The sequence below is a fragment of the Astyanax mexicanus genome, chromosome 1 (genome assembly GCF_023375975.1).
Source record: "Astyanax mexicanus isolate ESR-SI-001 chromosome 1, AstMex3_surface, whole genome shotgun sequence".
NCBI classification, from domain to species: domain Eukaryota; kingdom Metazoa; phylum Chordata; class Actinopteri; order Characiformes; family Acestrorhamphidae; genus Astyanax; species Astyanax mexicanus.
The window spans coordinates 17,207,540-17,229,641 of NC_064408.1; the positions used below are offsets into that span (position 1 = coordinate 17,207,540).

The 22,102-nt window shown below is 36.4% G+C and overlaps 1 protein-coding gene across 6 annotated transcripts in view; it reads left to right on the top strand.

Moving 5' to 3' along the window:
* The first annotated feature begins 639 nt into the window (after positions 1–639).
* glipr2 (GLI pathogenesis-related 2) overlaps positions 640–22,102 on the top strand; it is a 28,507-nt gene continuing 7,044 nt past the window's right edge. For 5 of the 6 annotated variants that reach the window (XM_049472961.1, XM_049472963.1, XM_049472966.1 and 2 more), the window contains exons 1-8: positions 643–794; positions 6,950–6,976; positions 10,171–10,383; positions 11,543–11,620; positions 12,664–12,846; positions 13,050–13,133; positions 14,587–14,796; positions 15,451–15,528. In XM_049472961.1, the coding sequence (XP_049328918.1) occupies positions 6,970–6,976; positions 10,171–10,383; positions 11,543–11,620; positions 12,664–12,846; positions 13,050–13,133; positions 14,587–14,796; positions 15,451–15,528 (853 nt within the window). In that variant the 5' untranslated portion in view covers positions 643–794; positions 6,950–6,969. Of the gene's footprint in view, positions 795–6,949; positions 6,977–10,170; positions 10,384–11,542; positions 11,621–12,663; positions 12,847–13,049; positions 13,134–14,586; positions 14,797–15,450; positions 15,529–16,867; positions 17,051–22,102 lie in introns of all 6 variants that reach the window. The other variant, XM_049472962.1, reaches the window with a different exon arrangement.

Genomic DNA, 22,102 nt, shown 5'->3' on the forward strand with positions numbered 1-22,102 from the left:
GTTTTCCTATATCACCAAGTATATCGTTATCGCAAAAATACCCTGAAATATCGTGATATTATTTTAGAGCCATATCGCCCACCCCTAGTATAGTCACACTGTGTTTGTATGAAATTGTAGCAACTATGCTGTATGTTATGACATGTGGATCATTGCTCTTCTTCCTGACAGTTAATCAGCCAGTGTTAATTGCGTAATGTGTGTTAGTGCAATCCAGACTGTTCTCATACAGAGTTCCCCAATGGTGGAACAAACTACCTTCCACTACCAGATCAGGAGAATCTCTCACTATCTTTAATAAACTCCTGAAGACAGAGCTCTTCAAAGATCACTTACTCTCCTAACACCTCTAACAAACTAACTAATTCTAACCTCATCTCCTTCTTCCTCTTCTCTACTCCTCTATCCCATTATTTCCCTCTGACCTCCTTAAGGCCCTATCTATAGATGCTTTATTTTTAACTTCTATTATTTTTGTACTTAACCTCTTCTATTATTTGCACTTCAATATTGTAAGTCGCTTTGGACAAAAGCGTCTGCCAAATGTAATGTAATGTAATGTAATGTAATGTAGTGCGTGTGTGTGTGTGTTTGTGTGTGTGTGTGTTTGAGAGAGAGAGATGAATGCAGCTTCCTTAGTGGGCTGTAGTTTTTTTCAGAAAGGAGGGAGGTGCATCACGCTGCAGATATATAGTTCCTCTGCTGCTCATGCAGGAAGAGAGAGAAGAGCGAGAGGAACTGAGATAAAGAAAGAGAGGAAAGAGCGGGGACTGCAGCGCGTGGCCTGACAGCAGGTATGTACATGTGTGAATGATGCCACACTGCCATGCAGTAATAAATGCTTAGACGTGAATACGTCATACACTCATAGTGGCTGTTTGCATGCGTCTGTAGCGACTAACTCCTACCTTGTCTGAAAGAATTCCAACAATTGAAGGCGGAACCAGACACTATATAAATATATCAATGTTTTTTTTTGCATTGTAAATTTATTACTGAAGACATCAAAGTTATACAGGAGCACAGAATTGTGTTATATTATATGTAGAATTATATGTAAGAGACAACCATCATTAAAAATGATGAGTTTCTTTGATTTTACCAAATTGAAAACCTCTGGAATATAATCAAGAGGAAGATGGATGATCACAAGACATCAAATCAAACTCATTTGCTTGAATTTCTGCACCAGGAGTGACATAAAGTTATCCAAAAGCAGTGTGTAAGACTAGTGGAGGAGAACATGATGCCAAGATGCATGAAAACTGTGATTAACAACCAGGGTTATTCCAACAAATATTGATTTCTAAACTCTTAAAACTTTATGAATATAAACTTGTTTTCTTTGTATTATATGAGGTCTAAAATCTCTGTATTTTTATTTTTTTTTTGCTATTTTAGCCATTTCTCATTTTTTGCAAATAAATGCTCTAAATGACAATATTTTTATTTGGAATTTGGGAAAAATGTTGTCCGTAGTTTATAGGTGTTATCATGTTAGTGCGTGTGAGAACACTGGACAGCGTGCTCACGTGCCACTGTTTTTATGGCAAGGCCATGTGAATTATTAAAATTGTTTTTAAAAAATATCCATTACATTCGTTTCTTCATTTTTTGACACTAAAAAAAAAACTGAAAACAAATATAATGCAAATGTAATTCAAAACATAAATATGCAGTCATATAAGCACATATACATGTAAGTGTTATTTTACTTAAATACTATACAAAATGTGCTAATATAAATAACTGCAAATTAATTTAAGAATTAACTTTCTATTAATATCATATAACTCATATAACTAAAATACACTGGCATGCCAAAAGTCATGGGATAGCAGTATCTGTATCTTGATCACAAAATAATGGGCAATGGCTTTGGCACATCCACACTTGTGTAAGTTGTGAGGTGTTATCTTGTGAGTAAGTGTGAGAACACAATTTTCACATTATTATAGTGGACAGCACAGTGGATGGTCATGATAGTGACCGGCAGCAATCCGGCGTATCACATCCCAGACCAGTGAATCACATGCATATTTAATGCAGGTATACAACAAGTTAGTTCAGTGTTCTTCAGCTTCCAAAGGACATGGCAAAAGTCATGGGCCACAATACTTGCTCGTGTCCCATGACTTTTGGCATGTGAGTGTAAATCAGAGTGAACTGAGCAGCACATACTGTAGGTTGTCCAGTGAAGCACGTGATGCCACAGAGAATAACATAACAATTCCTGAAGACCTTTGTAATAACAAATGCTGTGGACGCCTATCAGTCTGGAAACGGTAATAAAGTAATTCTCTAGAGGATCTGGAGTGCAATTGAACCACAACTAATAGCTCCATCATTTACATACAGAAAAAAATTGGGCATTTAGTCAAAACCTGTTGTCAAAGAGTGTGCATCCTCTTTAAAACGGTGCAAAGACATCAAGAAAATGAGAAAGAAAACACAAAAACATATCTAAAGAACCACAGACCTCTCTATCCTCAGCTAAGGTCATTAGATCACAAGTGTTCATAACTCATTATGAAGCCATCAGAACAATACCTGGCAAAAAATAGATGAATATTAGGATTGCGAATCAAAAACCATTAATAACCAAGAAGGAAATATTTAAATGCTTGTCTCAAGTTCACCTAGAAGCACTGCAAGAACTCTGTATTAACTGAAAAAAGCATGGTGGTGGTAGCAGCATCATATGATGATAGTGGGAGGCTTTGTCCAATCAGAACACTTTGAACACTTCCACTGAGGGAACTGTAACTGATTGTATTATTTGTGCAACAAGACAACAATCCACACAAGCACACAAGAGAGTCTACCGTACAACAGGTTAAAATAATAGTCCAATAGTTCAATAGTCTTTTGCAGTGGCTTTAAAAAAAATATTCTCCCCAATTTACACGGCCAATCACCCAACCCACTCATAAGAACTCCCCCAACACTAGTAATGCCCCAACACACCAGAGTAAAGACTAGCACATGTTTCCTCCGATACATGTGAAGGCAGCCACCGCTTCTTTTTGAGCTGCTGATGATGCAGCATTGCAGAGCAGCCAGCGCGCTCGGAGGACAGCGCAGTGGCTTGGTTCTGATACATCAGCTTACAGACACCCTGTGCTGCAGACATCACCATAGTAGTGATGTGGGGAGAGAGCACCATCTACCCACCTGGAGGAAGCAGGCCAAATTTTGCTCCCTCTAAGCTGAACCTGCGACCTCCCGCTCATAGTGGCAGAGCTTTAGACTGCTGGACCACTCAGCGCCCCCTGTGGTTTACAAACTTACCACCTAAACCACATACTATATACAGTATAATTAAACCAAACCTCCAAGTAAGAGGTCTGCACGGGACTGCTTTTTTAAATCCGCTCCTGCTCAAGCTTCTGCTTGTTTTAGTCCCGTTACCACCTGCTCCAGACAAATATTGCTTATTTTAACCTATGAATTAAATGAAATTGAAATGTACTTATTTATTTCCTAAAACAGCAATGTAGCGCTGGACAGCGCTGTCCTATTTCTTACCACAGTCCAAACATATGCCATCAGATGAATTGGAGATTCTGAAATTGTCCCATAGATGTGTGCGTGACCCGGATGGCATATTTGTTAAAGTGTAAACAATGTAAAAAAAACTTGGTCAAAAGAAAAATATGTAAATTATTTATTCCGATTTCTGAAATTGTTAATCAATGTCTTTCAGTTGGACAGTGGTATGTTTAATTATTGTTTCTGGTCAGTGCTGTATGTCTACTGAGACATTTTAGAAAGCTAGAGACTGAATAAACAACAGGAGTGCAGTGTAATGAACTATGATGTCTACATAACATCCACTGAACCCAGATTGGCTTCTTTACTCTCATCAAAACTCAGCTTTGTCCACGTTCTGTATCTTTTCCCAGCTGAATGTCCTTCTTCTTGTATTGATTCAAGTTTTTTGACTAATGTTATGGCAGCAGATCCAGTATCTGTGTCATTCAGGATTTAAGAGCACTCAGAAAAGTAATGGATGCATGAAACTGTGAGTTTAACAAAAAAGAGTCTTTACATAAGAAAAATGTAAATCCAAAATCCTCTTTTTACAGTTTCCTTCCAATAATTCCAATCACAGTAAGCACGGTCAAAAAACTGTGTGAATCCATGCTCTGTAATCCTTCACTCACTCAATCCTCACTCAATCCTTGCACACTATCAAAATAAGAGTCCCGTATTAAATTTACTGTTCAATTACACTGAGATTAGGATTACCTACATGAAATAACACAATTATTACAAAAAATACTCAAAAGCAAATAAAACAACATCACCTCTTAATCCTAATACAGAAACTGCTGTAGTTTTAGTTTTAGAAATCTAAAGAACTGTAGGGTTGCATACAGGTAAAAAATGTATTGATTTTATCAATCTGTAATATTTTAGTGCATGCAAAATCTGGTATACCACCAGTGCTCCAGGCGTACCACAGGTTGAGAAATTCTGACCTAGTTAAAGTCGTAACCTCAGCACTATTATAATGCTGTGGCAGGACTTCAGATGCACAGTTCATGCTTGAGGCCCACAGATGCCACTGAGCTGAAACACCTCTGCAGAAAGGAGTGGCATTCAGACACTAATTAACATCCATAGTGTCTGGTTGCAGTTATGGCTGCTAAGAGGAATGTAGTCAGCTATTGAAAGGAATTTTTCACAAAGTGGGATTGGATTGGGTGGTAAATATATTTTTTTCTTGATAAACACATAATGTGTCTATTTTAATATTGTGTTATGATTGGGTTTTGCTTTATATATTAGATGCAAGTATTTGCTACTGTGTCATGTTTAATGTTAAATCTGCATAAATTCAGATTATGCATCATTAACCCTTTCAGATTTCACTGCAATAAACAGGAAAAACACAAGATATATAAATACAGCTTTGGAAAAAAATAAGAGACCTCATCAGTTTCTATGATTTTGCTATTTATAGGTATAGGTTTGAGTAAAATGAACATTGTTGTTTTATTCTATAAACTACGGACAACATTTCTCCCAAATTCCAAATAAAAATATTGTAATTTAGATAATTTAATTGCAAAAAATTAGAAATCGCTGGAATAACAAAAAAGATGCAGAGCTTTCAGATCTCAAATATTGCAAAGAAAAACAGTTCATAAGCCCAAAAATCAATATTTGGTGGAATAACCCTGTTTTTTTTTAATCACATTTTTCATGCAACTTGACATGTTCTCCTCCAACAGTCTTACCCACTATTTATTTCCAGAGCTGTATAATTGATTATGTTTTTTTTAAGACAGAAAACAAATTTTTTTCTCTTTTTATATCACTAGAACAATTGTCAGATTTGAAAGTTTCTGAAAGTTTGCTAAAATTCCTAATTGTTTCACATTTATGATATTATTTTATTATATTTTACACTAGTATTTTATAATAGTTTCCCATGACTTTTGCCATGTCCTGTGAAAGCTAAAGAACACAGCACTGACCTGTGGGATATGTGTGTGGGGTCTCCAGCATTGAATAAGAATGTGATTGGTTTCTGCCAGAGTGGCTTGTCTATTTGGACAGTTCTAGCCAGACACCACCGCTCACAATCATTACTATCCACTGTTGTGTCTGAAGTGGGTGGTTATATTAGCCTTCTATGGCTTATTTTTGGAACATCAGTGACGCTGTGGATGGATGGAAAAACCCAAAATACACAACATTTCCTCTAACTGGCATCGTTTTACCCTCTGCCCTGCTAAGCTTGCACCTCAGCACACTTGATATCTTGGTCCTGAAGTTGTAATACAGATTTTCTCTGCACAGATTCCTAGATATAAAGGTTAGATTCTGTGGTAAATGTTTGTATAGGAAGAAGCAGCTTTAATACATTTGAGTGCAGATGAATTCATGTCACAGTGTTTCATTTACCATGTTGATCACAGCTGAAATACACAAACATATATATAAAGAAAATTGGTATATGTGTACTTAGAAAGTAAAGCCTCATCTCTAACTATTTATCTGCATTAGGAAAGATAATACAGTTACTTTAATTTATAGTGACATAATTAACAGTTGTTAAGTATTGTAGAAGTATATTTAATTACATTAAACTAAAAGGGTACTTCATAGTAGTCTATTTATTTAAAATACACTATATTGTACTTTTTAAAATGTATGATCAAAGTTTACTTTCAAACATTTGATGAAAGCATAATATTAATGTACTTTTAATATATTTTAAGTAAGTACACAAATCTTAGATATTTCTTAATTTGTTTTAAGTATATATATATTTTTATCACCAAGGTGTGCACAATTGTTTTAGATTGCATAACTTAGTCCAGAGCTCTCCTGGCGTTCAGACACTGTCTAAAAATAAATAGGTAAGCGTGTGTGTGTTTGTCTGCACACCTGTACAGAGTTCTAGTGAATCATTTGTGTGTGTGTGTGTGTGTGTGTGTCTCACACACTGAACATGTAAAACACGATGGGAGGTTACCTTTCGCAAATATGATAGCAATGCATTTGCATAGAACACAGACCACAGCTCTTTCTGGAGAAACGTTGCAGCTCTTTTTCAGCTATGTGTTGAAATGATAGCTAATTATAAAAGAGTGTAAAGTGTAAATGTAATTGAGGAAAAAAAATCATACATAAATATAAGAACAGCATAATTATGTTGACTCTCAGTTTGTGGTTTAATAATCTGGTTAAACATCGCGTGAGACACCTAAAAATTCCACGGTAAAGGCGGCGTTTTTAAGAAGCAGTTACGGGTAATGGGAGTAATTGTGGTGTGTTTGTGTGTGTGTGCTCTCTCACACCTTTCCCACAGGTTAAAGCTGTGTTATTATTGACAGACACGTCTGTTTGTCATGTTTTTTTGTATTATTTATTAGGAACTGTGGTCATAAAAAGCCGGTTCTCATAACTTTGTTTGTTTTTCTTCACTTCACAGCTTTCAGAAAGGTGTCGAGAATGGCAGGTAAGTTTCATCTTCTTGTAAGTTTTGGCAGCTTATTGTAGTTTAATATTTATGGTGTTTACTGTATCATTCTTCATGGTTACAATTAAATTTACAAGTGCATGATAATGGAATGTGCTTCACCAATGCAGCTTTACTAATACCCCACTATCACGTCTTTATTATTTTTCATTGAATGTAAATCTATATATCACCATTGTAACACACATCTGGACAGCTTTACTTGATGTTTTATGATCCAGTGGAGGATCGTATGCCACTTATGATTCAATTTTTAGTTATTGAATAACTATCTTTGTATATAGATATATCCATCAATAAATATAAAGATTTGTGCATGCATGTAGATATACAGCTCTGTAAAAAATAAGACGAGACTTAAGACTTTAAAATTATGAGTTTCTTTGATTTTACCAAATTAAAAAGCTCTAGAATATCACAAGCCATCAAACCAAGCTGAACTGCTTGAATTTTTGCACCAGGAGTAAAGATAGATAGATAGATAGATAGATAGATAGATAGATAGATAGATAGATAGATAGATAGATAGATAGATAGATAGATAGATAGATAGATAGATAGATAGATAGATAGATAGATAGATAGATAGATAGATAGATAGATAGATAGATAGATAGATAGATAGATAGATAGATAGATAGATAGATAGATAGATAGATAGATAGATAGATACTTTATTTATCCCGAAGGAAATTTAGGCATCCAGCAGCAACAACACAATACAATAAGAAACATACTCAGACAAATCAAAACACAGAAGAATAGAAAATATATAAGGCTATAAAAAAAAAAAAACCTAACTATACAAGATAAGGATCTATCTGTAAACGGAGCAGTGCAGTAGATGTTGCTAATGGTCACAAATAATTAAGTAATTAACGGAAGAATGTGAGAATGTGAACATGTGAATACCCAATCATGAGTAAGGTATACTTAAATGTAAGTGAGGTTGGGGAAGTGTTAATATAAATAATTAAGTTGTTGAATAATGTCCAAGTGGTGTGCCTGGATTAAACTCAGTCGTCAGCAGCATCCCGTCCCCGATGGGAGGAGTTAAAGAGTCTGATGGCTCTCGGAATGAAGGATTTTCTGAGTCTGTCTGTTGTGCAGCTCTGTGACAGCAGTCTGCCACTGAACACACTCCTCTGCTTCATGATGGTGGTGTGAAGTGGGTGACTATCATTGTTCATGATAGAAAGCAGATTATCCAAAGTCCTTCTCTCAGCTATTGTAACCAGAGAGTCCAGCTCCATTCAACCACTGCCCCGGCCCTCCTGACCAGCTTGTCCAGCCGTGATGCATCTCTCCTCTTCATGTTGCCTCCCCAGCACACCACAGCGTAGAAGAGAATGCTGGCCACGATTGATTGGTAGAACATCTGCAGAAGCTTCTTACAGATGTTAAAGGACCGCAGTCTCCTCAAGAAATAGAGCCGGCTCTGTCCCTTCCTGTACAGGGTGTCTGTATTTGTTGACCAATCCAGTTTGTTGTCCAGCTGCAGACCAAGGTACTTGTAGGTCTTTACTGTCTCCACATCAACCTCCTCGATGGAGACTGGCTGCAAGGGTGGTCCAGACTTACGGAAGTCCACCACCATCTCCTTGGTCTTGGATGTGTTCAACTGCAGTTGGTTCAGTCGGCACCAAGCAACAAAGTCATCCACCTGTCTCTTGTACTCCTCCTCCTCCTGACCACCCTTGGCATACAATTATCCAAAAGCAGTGTGTAAGACTGGTGGAGAAGTGAACATGTCAATATGCATGAAAACTGTGATTAAAAACCAGGGTTATTCCACCAAATATTGATTTCTGAACTCTTAAAACTTGCATTATTAGATGTCTGAAAGCTCTGCATCTTTTTTTGCTATTCCAGCCATTTCTCATTTTCTGCAAATAAATGCTCTAAATGACAATATTTTTATTTGGAATTTAGGAGAAGTGTTGTTTGTAGTTTATAGAATAAAATAACAATGTTCATTTTACTCAAACATATACCTATAAATAGCAAAATCAGAGAAAATCAGATACAAAAATTAAAGTGTTCTCTTATTTTTTCCAGAGCTGTATATTTTTTTTATTTATGTATGTATGTATAAAAATGTATCTCCTTTATTCATAAAAAAAAATGTACAGTCACATATGGTAGCTGTATAATAACCAGCAACTTTAAAACTACTTAAAACTATTTAAGATTCTCTCATGAAGGCAATTAAGTTCAAGGGCCTTATCTTACATTCTATGCAAGGTGCATTGCAATATTCATTACTATCTTACACCCTGCTTACAGTCTATTTTCACACCTTGTGCCTGCGTAGATTAAGTAGCATGAGTGCATGTGAATATATTTACGCTGATGGGCATGGTGTTTTTGAAATAAGGTGTGTTCAGGTAAATTTCTGCCATATTGCTATCATGGCAACAAAAAACACAAGTGCGCCACTTTCTGAATATAACCTAGACATTCGACAACAGTCAGACGTTCATTGCTAACTTGGCAGTGAATTGTCAACACAGACGCCTCCCTCTTGTTACGCACACTGTGGCAGCTATGCAAACATGAACGAGCATGTCAGTTTTCTATGCTGGGTACGTTCAGGTAGCTGTGCCCCTGAAATAGCAATCTGCCAAAGTCAGAGCGCACCTGGCTCTTAAAGGGATTGGTAAGTGACAGTAGCAAGTACATGCTTTTTGCATGTTTTAAGCTGCACAATGTGTACTTTTCTGGTCGTTATGATAGCAAAGGCACACTGGCTTGCCCTACATCTAAATTTATAGATTTATGTGAAGTTTTATAGATATAAAACATGTCATACAGTTTCAGAACCCACAAGAGCAAGTGTATCTAAGATCACGATGGACAGCATAACAAGAGATGAGGCACATTTGTGATGATTTAAGCCTTCAATTTGCACTAAGTGAAAAACAAGCTTCCATTACTTATAATCTACATAAGCCTTGTAAACCATGAAGCTTCTTTTTAAAAAATCCAAACATGTCCTGGATAATCGACTTTAGAGATGTAGTGTAAAGAGAAAATTGCGTAAATTACAGATGAGGACCACAGCTTTAGGCCTTACCAGTCTGACAGGCATCATCTTCTCTACAGTGCACCTGTTTTACTCTGTCTGAGACGACAGTAACTGCATAAATCATTCTTTTTTCTTTTTGTCTCAGGCAGCGGCTTTGAGAAGGAGTTCCTGCAGAGTCACAACACTTACCGTAATAAACATGGTGCCCAACCCCTCACTATAAGCCGTGAGCTGTGTCGCTCTGCCCAGGCGTGGGCGGAGCATCTGCTGTCAATCAAAACCCTTCAGCATAGCAGCGGTGGTAAATTTGGAGAGAACCTGTTTTACACCTGGAGTTCAGGGGGCAAATCACTTACAGGCAAGTACAGTAAATCTTACACTGAGGTGTGTTATGAGTGTCTAATAACAATAATAATCATAATCAGTTCAGATGTTTTTAATTCAGAGACATAATTCAAATCTCCATCTCTCTATTCTTCTTTACATTGTTTCAAAATGTTATGATGCATGGACCAATAGAAATGCTTCAAAATTACCTGGAATATTTTTTTTCCATTAAAAGTTAATACGTTTTTTTCCATCTCCTGTAAAATTGCCATTTTAGACACTATATAGATTTTTTTGTTCTTCTCATATAAAAATTTAAATACATACCTATTCAAATGCTATGTTTGGACAGCCTGGCAAAATCAGATTTTTTGGTATATCCAGATTAAATCCAGATTGACTTTGATAGTCTGAACAGATAGAAACCACATGAAATCCCATTTTTGGAGTGCCTAGATTGTATTTAGATTGATTTTTGATCTGAACAGAAATAATCGAATGAAATCCTATATTTGGTATATCTAGATTGAATCCAGATCCAGTCTGCACATAAAAAAAACGCATGCAATTCTAATTTTGGCTTACCTATATTGTATTCGGATTGATTTTTAAAAGTCTGGACACCAAGAAACCACATGAAATCAGATTTGTTTGCCATATAAAGTTTTGTTTCAGATTAAGATGTGATAGTCTGAACAAGCAGAAAGCAAATGAAATCCTATTTTTGGCATATCTAGATTGTATCCAGATTGATTTTTGATAGTCTGAACATACAGAAACCGCATGCAATGCAATTTTTTTTACATATCTGGACAGCGAGAAACCAAATGAAATTCTATTTTTGCAAATCAGATCCAAACCACACTTGGAGGTTGTTGGAAAGCAATAGCAATAGCAATTGTACTGATGTGTCAAAGCATGGATGCTCTGGACAATCAAATTGGGTTTTACCATGGGTGATAACAAATTTGTGATGTTGTGATGCAAATCAGATTTAATCACTTGCAAATAAAAGAAACATTTCAATAGATCTAAACTGCAGTATGGTCTATATCAGGAACTTAGGCTATGTTCAGAATACCAGCCCAACTCCAAATTACCTGCAGCCTAAACATAGCCTAAGCACCTTTGAATAAAAGCATGTGATAAAGCCATAAATGTAAATGTATGAATGTTGATATTTTTCTCAGGGCGTGAGGCAGTGGACAGCTGGTACAATGAAGTTAAAGACTATAACTACAGCAGACCTGGATTCTCCTCTGGAACAGGTCAGTACTTATTAAACAGCACTTAGACAACACTGTACAGTAATTAGACACATCACATTTAATGATAACAGCACATCAACAGTGGCGACTAATTACATAGTTACAGGACGTCTTTTCTGTTGCGCTGGCCTGATTAAAAGAAACACTTTACTTACACTTCCATTCAATAACAGGTACATGTGTTGCCCCTAATTTTAGAGTGCACAGTTCTTTAAATGCCCTCTACCCCTTAAAAGCACTTGCTACAGGCCCACAGTTGACTTAATATTATGTTATTGATAGTTTATCGTGCTCTACATAGTGTTCTCAAATATTATATATTATATATTTCTTCGATTTGTAACAAGAAAATATCATCAAGAAAATGCACCTTCAATGAAAGATAATTAAAAAAAAAGGTAATTTCCTTAAGGTTCATTAAAGCTTGAAGTCTGTAAGTTTCGGGATTTGGAGGATTTAGCGCCCAGAGCATGCGGAAGAATAATTTAACTGGGCGGGTGTGATGCGGTCTCCTTTCAGAGCGGATGATGAGAGAGCATGCTCAGTCAGAAACTGCTGAGGGAAATGTCTTCAGAGAATATGAGAGTTATTATATACAGTTGTCAGTTTTGTCAGTGTAAATAAATACTGAGTTCCCACTTCTGAAGTCTCCATTGCTCCACCAGTTGCTCGTGATCAGTAAAACTGAGCCAGATCCTCATTTTAGAGGCTGTACATGTGACATAAGTACGTTAAGATGCTTAAAGATGTGGCCAGAAAAACTCTGGTGAAAAGCAATCCGACACCCCAGTTTTTAGAATAAATATATTAGGCTTAGCAGGGATGGTTGTTTCAGCACACTGGTACCATTAAACACAATATTTTATCCCTTCTCCACTCACAGTCTCCAACTGTGGGTCCCTCCACAGTTCCAAACTGCTTTTATTATAATGTAGGGTAATTGTAATACGCTGGACAGTGCATACATACATTCTAGTTAAAACACAAGGGTTTTTTTTATGTTTCATAAGCAATATAACAGCCAGTTCTGTCGGTCTCTTCAGGTCACTTCACTCAGGTGGTGTGGAAGGACACTAAAGAGTTGGGGTATGGAGTGGCCACAGATGGGAAAACAGTGTTTGTTGTGGGTCAGTATCTTCCACCCGGCAACTTCACCAACCCTGGTGCTTTTGAGAAGAACGTCCTACCAGCGGGTACTCCTCTCGACCCAAAATCAAACACGTCTGGTATGTTTTAGTTAACGTTCAAATTGTTTTCTTTAATTTAGAAATGTATTTTTTTTATTACTGAAGAAATAACTATTTTAACAAATTATTTCTATTAAAAAGTATTGGTTTGTGTATTTAATTAGTGTGTTTGGTATGAGATTTAGCAAAATCTTGCAGTGTTTTTGCAAGTCTTTTATTGACTTAATAATTTTTGCTTGTAGTTAAAGTAGATACAGCTGGACAAGCACTTGGTGATCTCGGCACTCTGACAAACAAGACTGAGAAAGGTCCATCAGGTGGAAAGGGTGAGTCAAGTTAAAAAATACTAGTTTCATTTCAATTAAATTAGAAGTTTATTATTAAGGCCTCTTTCAATTTTACGTGTATTATGAATTAAACTAACATGCCAGTCAAATACATCTGAATCGACTGTAGTACGTACAGACAATGCTTCCTTCTGGGATGACGGCTATGCAGACCAAGTTGATGCAGTGTGCAGTTCATGGTCTGAGCACTGCAGGCTGACCTCCCAATTCTTCAACCTCTGCAGCAATGCTGGCAGCACTCGCGTGTCTGTTTTTTGAAGCCAACCTTAACCTGGATATTACACTGAACACGTGGACTTCTTTGGTTGACCCAGGGGAGGCCTGTTCTGAGTGGAACCCGTCTTGGAAAACTGTTGTATGTCCTTGGCCAGTGTGCTGTATCTCAGCTTCAGGGTGTTAGCAATGTTCTTATAGCCTAATGGCCACGAGTCATACTGATGTCTTTTGAAGATTTATTTTCTCTCTCTCTCTCTTCATCGGACACCGTGAAAACTACAACAAAACAAAGCATCCGTTCAGCATATGCTAGCTAGCACAACAATACTGTGTACAACTCGAAACACAAGATTAATTATATATTAAACACATTAACAAACAATATTAAACAGATATAAACATTTAGCGTGTGCGCCATTCGACCTCGTGTTAGCTATAGTTGTTGTTCTCCCTCTGCTGCTTAGTTAGTCTTCTCTTTCTGCCGCCAAGTTAGTTCTGACCCACAATTCTCCAGTTACCCATCTAACTAACTCGCGTCACGTGACTCATTACGCTCCACAGTAAAGCAACACTGAACCAAGTACTCTTTTTTAACCAAATACTATTTTAGAGATCTATTTATAAACACATTTAACCCTCATTTTTAGATCTTTTCCTATTAATTTTTACACAACCTTTTTCACAACCATATGAAATTAGATTACAATGCATATATAATGATAAATAAACATAACAATTCTAATAAACATGTCACTCTGACAGTTACACTATCCTTGAATAACTCAACAACTCTATTTCGTACATCCTCAACAAGTTCTTTGCTATGAGATGCCATATTGAATATCCAGTGTCCAGTATGGGAGAATTGTACCCAAATAAATCTATACTGCTATACAAGCTGGTCACTGACCACTCTAAGTTATATCTAGGTTGCATTTCTATAGTGTTCTCCCATTAAAAGAGGCAATAAAATATTTTCAGAAATGTGAAGGGAGAAAATGTCCACACCTTTATACGTTTAGGTTTGTGTTATCTTGAGAGTAAGGTTAAACCCTGGCCAATGTGCTCATGGCAAGGCAATATATGATAATGTGTGCCAGAGATTTTGATTTCTGACGTTCTGCAGACATGTAAGTGTTCCATGTGTACCGGGAATACGCTATAGAAGATATTAACAGCCATTATTAGAAGAATATATTTCTGATCTGTCGTCCAGGTGGCAGCTTTGAGGAGGAGTTCCTGCAGACCCACAACACTTATCGTAAAAAGCATGGAGCCCCGCCCCTCACTATAAGCCAGGACTTGAGTCGCTCTGCCAAGAAATGGGCGGAGCACCTGCTGTCAAACAAAACCCTTCAGCACAGTAATAGGGAATATGGAGAGAACTTGTACTATGCCTTTAGCTCAGGAGGAAAATCACTTACAGGCAAGTGAAGCACCTTAAATTCAATGTTTTTTTTATTATTGGAAAATGTTCTGCATTGTTATTTACTACTGTCGTTCCAAACTATGAAGAAAAACATAAGGAAGGATTTAGTAAACAAAAAAATGTGTTTTGGTTAAAAAAACCAGAATATATATTTTATATTTTATATTCTTTAAAGTATGCACCCTTTGTTTAGATGACAGCTTTGAACATCTTGGCTGGATTTTCTCAGTCAGCTTTATGAGATTTAGTCACCTTTTACGGCATTAAACAGCTGAATCCGTCAGTTAATCCAAGAATTTCAGAAACTTTGAAAGTATTCTCAAGTGCAGTCTCAAAGACCATCAAAAACATTACGATGAAACTAGCTCTCATCAGGACCGCACTAGGAAAGGAAGACCAAGAGATTTCTTTGTTGCACAGCACCCAAGAAAAGAGCTTAAACATAAATGCTTCACATTTATTTTGGTATTTTGGTTTGTTTAAGACGTTTAATTTACTACATGATTCCTTATGTGTTCCTTCCTGGTCTGCATGAATTCAGTATTCATTTACAATGTAGGATTAAAAATCATTAGAAACATTGAGAAGGTGTGTTCAAACTTTTGATTTGTAGATAAATTCATCACATGGTATAATTGTCTGTATGTGCAGGGCGTGAGGCAGTGGACAGCTGGTACAATGAAATTAAAGACTATAACTTCAGCAGACCTGGATTCTCCTCTGGAACAGGTCAGTACACCTGGAAGGGATGTGTGTTCAGGTACATTTCTAGTGTGTTTATATCTATATATTTTTTTATTCTTCTGTGTTTTAATTTATGTTTGAATATGTTTCTTATTCTATCTATCTATCTATCTATCTATCTATCTATCTATCTATCTATCTATCTATCTATCTATCTATCTATCTATCTATCTATCTATCTATCTATCTATCTATCTATCTATCTATCTATCTATCTATCTATCTATCTATCTATCTATCTAAACAACAACTAGTTAAACCATTTAAAACCAGCTAGCAGTAAAAACTGTTCTTGAGCTAAAGTAGATAAGCAGAGATTAGCTTAGCACCAGAGTCAATATCTTAGAATGTTCTTTCTTTTAGCTTTCTATACTTTTAACAGCAGTTACTTGACCCATAATTATAAAATTAATTTTATTTTAAGTGAAGTTTTAGTAAGCCAGCATCTTAACCAGGTTTTCTTGAACACAATGCTATCAGGCTAGCTAGGCTAATGTTGTCAGACTGGGGGTTTAACATTTAATAAATATGTCATTAATCATTACATCTAATAAATATCAGATTCCACAGTATTATTCAGAAATGTTATAGTATATAAAATATAATATTTTAAGTGTTACCACTAAATATTCACCACTGAGCTACTAAGGTAAAAAGAATTGTAAAAATATTACATCACAATATTTAAAAACATTTTCAGGATATTTATCTACACATGATAAAAAATATATAGTTTAAACACTGTCCAAAGCTGAACTCAGTGTTTTTTTTTATTCAAACTGTCCTGTCCTTCATCCTTTATTATACTGAACTAATTAACAACAGTACGGCAGCATAAATAAATAAACAACATACCAGATTGGTTGAAGCAGAAGGTCATACACAGAAGATCAACAACACTAACCATGGGCAAGGCAGAGAACAAGGTCCAAAAACAGGCAAGGGTCAAACCAGAACACTATCATAAACTGAAGGGGCTAAGCTAAAGCAGTAGTCAGTAAACAAACAAGCAGAGGTCATGTACGAAAGGCAAAAGAACGCAAGGTAGAAGATATTCAATACCGGGCACAGAGAACAGGAAATAAGGGGAATTCTGGGAAATGTAGTTCTAAGTCACTGAAGTCCATGGCAGGCAGACAGGAAGTGACTGACCTAACAGTACGATAAAAAAATGACCTTGATATGAGAAAATATCATCATATTGCCCGGCTCTAGTCAGACTGAATACTGACTATGTTTTCTATGTATTCTATATAATAAAGATATAATAAGATACAATAATACAGAATATTTTCTTATATATAATGTCTAATTCTCTCTTCAGGTCACTTCACTCAGGTGGTGTGGAAGGACACTAAGGAGGTGGGGTATGGAGTGGCCACAGATGGTAAAACAGTGTTTGTTGTGGGTCAGTATCTTCCACCCGGCAACTTCACCAACCCTGGTGCTTTTGAGAAGAACGTCCTACCAGCGGGTACTCCTGTCAACCCAAAATCAAACACGTCTGGTATGTTAGCTTTTCAGTTCAATTTGTCACTCTTACTGTTAAATAAATACTGTGGTTGTTACAGTAAGTGTTGAATTAGCACTAGTAATGGTGTGAACCAATATAATCCTTGATTTAAAAAGTATTGATGCGAGTAGAGATGAGCAATTTGTAAAATTCTGCAGCATATTAAACCTCTGATTAACTCAATGTTTTTAATGCTTGAATAGTTCAAGTAGATGGAGTTAAAGAAGCACTTAGTGGACTCAGGATTGTACCAGACAAGACTCCTTCTGGATCTGCTGAGAAAGGGCCATCAGGGGGCAAGGGTGAGTCAACAAATCCAAACAGACAAAATTTTATTCAAAGTAGTGCTGCACAATATATTATTTCAGCATCATCATCACAATGTGTGCATGCACAATAGTTACACTGCAGGATGTGTTACGTCACATTTTATTTCCCATTTAAATTCTGCCAGATCCGGTTTATATCTGCCATTACAATTTATTTCACTTTATTTTTGGATACAGTATTTGGTAACACTTTATAATAATAACTTTCATTAATATATTTATAACTAATGATCAGTAAAGGTGAACAAAGCAGTAGTTAATCAGAATATGAATAATAACAAATGTTTAAACATGACACTTAGTTATAAGCATGGATATGCGTATTTAGAAATGTTAACAAATCATTAGCTCATTAGAATTTTAACATTAATAAACCACTATTTAATAAGAATTTTAAAGCTGACAAAATTTTTATTTGTTGTATCTTATCAATTGCAGTGAGTGCAAGTGCATGTTGCCAATGTGTTCAGTAGTATTTACAGATATATTAGCAACTTTTTAGTTTCTTAAAATGGGAAAAATAACAGTTATTAATCATTAGTTAATGGTATATTAACAAAAGTTATTATATTATATAATGTGTTTCCATATATTTAATTATTGACTTCTAGCAAAATCAGTTGAAAATCCATGCAATTTTTAATATATCAAATATCACAAAGTAATTTTTCCCCCAATATTGTTCTGCCCTAATCTGACCTCATAAATGATCTGTTTATTATTATTCAGTAAGGCCTCTTTCAAATGTTCTATGTATTACACTGACTTGCCAAAGTGTTCCCTCATGGTCTGGCCTGGGAAGACCCACATGCCTACACCAAGTGCTGAGGTGTTATCTTGTGAGTAAGGCTTAACACTGGCCAGCCTGCTTATGGCAAGGTCACGTCAAGAGCACGACATTCCAGTTTCATTATTTGCTACAGTTATGCATGTCACATGTGCACCGGAAAATACATGACAGGAGGCATTACCATCCATAGTGAACAGTGCAGAGGGTGGTAGGGATCTGACTACGATCTGAACACCTCCAATATTTTAAAAAAAGGTGCGACAAAAGATTTTGAGCAATGCCATACAAGAACTACTTTTGGTGCCATAAAGAACAGTGTTGTAATAACGATGTGTGAGGTGAGGAACCTTTGAAAGAGACTTTGCTAATGAAAGTTCCTTCACACTTATGGTTCTTTATAGAACAAAGAGTGGTTATTTTACTGCAAACACCCAAAAGAACATTTGTACTGTTTAAACTAATATTATTTTTCTTTTCTGTTTTCCAGACTCCTTTGAGGTGGAGTTCCTGCAGACCCACAACACTTATCGTAATAAGCATGGAGCCCCGCCCCTCACTATAAGCCAGGACTTGTGTCGCTCTGCCAAGTCATGGGCAGATTACCTGCTGTCAATCAAAACCCTTCAGCACAGTAATAAGGAATATGGAGAGAATTTGTACTATGCCTGGAGCTCAGGGGGAAAATCACTTACAGGCAAGTAGAGCATTTCTAGTGTTCCCACTTTTACCAAGAGCTTTACATCAAATATAATTTTATCATGTGGTATAATTTTCTGTTTTGTGCAGGACGTGAGGCAGTGGACAGCTGGTACAATGAAGTTAAAGACTATAACTTCAGCCGCCCTGGATTCTCCTCGGCAACAGGTCAGCACCCCTATGAACACGGTGTCACAGATAGTAAACACATTTAAGTTTAAAGGTCTCATTCCATTGTTCTAAAAAATATTCTAAAATATTTCTTAAAATATACCTACCTATCTCAATTGTACTTCACTGGTGGTGTTCCATAGGCAGATCGCGAGCCAAGGTGGGCGAGACCATGAATACTAATTCACGGCTTGACATAAAAACGATGCTTTTCCTGATTTTTTTTTTCTAGCTACTGCAGACAATAGAGGTTAAAGAAGAGTTCTACATGCAGCATGCATATATAACTCAGAGAGACCTATAGTATTTCACAAAGAACAAGAAAAAGTGCATTTTAGCAAAAGAAGACCTTTAATTGAAAAACATCAGCAGCTAAAAGGATAATGTTAATAATTACAGATCACAGTTTAATGGAACATGTCTTTAAATATAAACTCACTATCCACTTTAATAGAAACATATACCTTACACTACCTTTCCAGGCCAATACCTGCATTCCACCTTAACCCTTTCCAGACTAGGGGAATAATCCCGATTTTTGGATATTTTCTTAATTTTGCCTTTAAAGGCACTTTCATTTAAAATAATACCCACATATTTTATATCAAAATGTTCAGAATAATCTCAACTATCTCAATAATAAGGGAATAAGTGGCCTGGAGGATGTATGAAGAGATTATGTGGCCCTAAACCTCAAAAATGTGAAATCCGATTTAAAAATTATTCCTATATAATGTTAAAAATATATTTTACTCGTGTGGATAAAATGTTTTGGTGCTTGAAATTGATTTACTAAAGTCTTAGCTTCACATCAGTAGTTAACTATATATAAAATAATATATAAATGTAAAATAAAGATATAAAATTATTTTTTTGTAAAAACGTTTATTCAGTAGCATGTTGCCATTCTACTTGACACAACAGCAAACAGCCATAAACTTGGACATAAACATAAAAAAAATCACTGTTCATTAGTAAATGTTTACTTTACTGTATTAAAAAACATTGTCTGTTCATTAGAAAATGCCTACTTTCACATATAAAAGCTAACTAAGTTTCCCTTTCTCCCACTCACCTAAGTGGAATGCAGAAGAGCCCACCTGAAGAGACGGTGGATTTACTCTCTTTTATTTCACTACACTTCACTTTACACCTAAACAGACTACCAGTGTTTTGCATTCACTACACACACAAATAAAAATTAAGAATAAAACTAAATACAACAAAGTCTAATTTGAACATAACAGTATGATATATATGGCACAATCCATCAGTGGTCATAAAATGTTTATTTGTATGCAATTTGTAAGTGAAGCTTACTTTTACTAAAAGAAAGAAAAACTTTATACAATAAATATTTACTAATGGGTAGAAAATGAATTTTCCAATAGCAAAGTAAATATTTACTGTGTACTAATCAATTTTGTCAGATCATGACTATAGAAACCTAACTAGCTTCAGTGTTTACTGTGTGTGTGCATGAGTGAGTGAGTGAGTGAGTGAGTGAGTGAGAGAGAGAGAGAGAGAGAGAGAGAGAGAGAGAGAGAGTGTGTGTCGGTATGTGTGTGTGTGTGTGTGTGTGTGTGAAAGAGAGAGTGTGTGAGTGTGTGTGTTCGCGTGTGTGTATGGGAGAGGGAGAGAGAGATTCCAGCTTCTCTATCAGCCCTGCGTTTCCCCAAAGATCCTTTCTCTACATACGGCAGCAGCATTTAGCTCGCTAGCTCGCGAACTCACATAACAAAACATCCCTAATGAGTGACAGTTTTATAAATACACTAAATACACTCACAGATCTTCAGTTGGATCCTGATCGGTTCTATATTTTTCCTCATTATAAGAATCAAAGCCGCTGATGCACTTCTACCTAAAACCGCTGCTTCTCTAACGCTGCTGTAACTTGAGCCGCGGTGAACTGTTTACACCCCGCCCCCACGTGTCTTTCTATATGACTCAGACTGATGTAATCATGTGTGGGAGGGTTTTTTGTGATTTTCTGAAAGCCTATTGGTCAGTTTTACACAACCAACAGAGATGACAGACACATGAATCCACCAATTATAGATGAGAGGCTGGTGACAGACACATGAATCCACCAGTCGCAGATGAGAGGCTGGTGATAGACACGCGAATCCACCAGTCACACAAGAGAGGCGGACCGTATTGCTCGTCTAAAAGGCATATAAATCCGGACCTGAGTGACGTACAGACTCAGGATTGGATATCATAAAAGGGCGGACTCTGTTGATTCAGGAAATGTTTGAACTGTGTTTCTGTGCCGTATTATTGCAAATCTATTTATAGAAACACCCAGCAACGCTGCGTTTGACGCGCCCGCGCGTCCGTCGTCTGGAAAGGGTTAATTATAATTTTACTTTCAATGGGTGGTAATAAGGTACATAGTAGTAGTACTTAGTAGTATTCTCCACAAGCTCAGAGAGGAACAGAATACATTTAAAACTGGCTGTGGTAATTCCAAAATAAATAATATAATACAGTAAAACTAATTCCATTTTTTTGCTTGATTACTTGATCTTTTTACTGGATTGTGCAATTAGATATAATTATTTAGTGTCCTGCTATCTTCACCATGTCCTGCTAGCTAGCTAGCTCCAGGCCTAGGTATAACGTTTTAATATAACGGGGGGAATTAGAAGTGGATAGGCTCTCCATAAACCAACTCTGATGATACCCATCAAGTTTAAAGGAGAAATCTGGTGTGAAATGGACTTGTGGTGTAGTGAAACATGATAATGAATAAAAACGTTTCACCTCCGTTCACCCCCAGCTTTCCAAAATATAGTGATTTTAGCCGATGCTCCCAACATGCTTAAAATGCTAGTGATAGGGGCAAAGAGTTACCTATGCAAAGAAATCACTATTTTTACACCATTGTGTAATAAACTACCTGTGCCCTCTCAAAGTTTCAGAGCCTCGTTTTAAATGTCAGGGCTCTCAGAATTCTACCAATGAAGTGTGGAGCTACTTTGAGTTTGATAATGGTGTAAAAATAGCCAGTTGCGTGGGCAACGCTATGCCCCTATCGCTAGCACTGTAAACCTG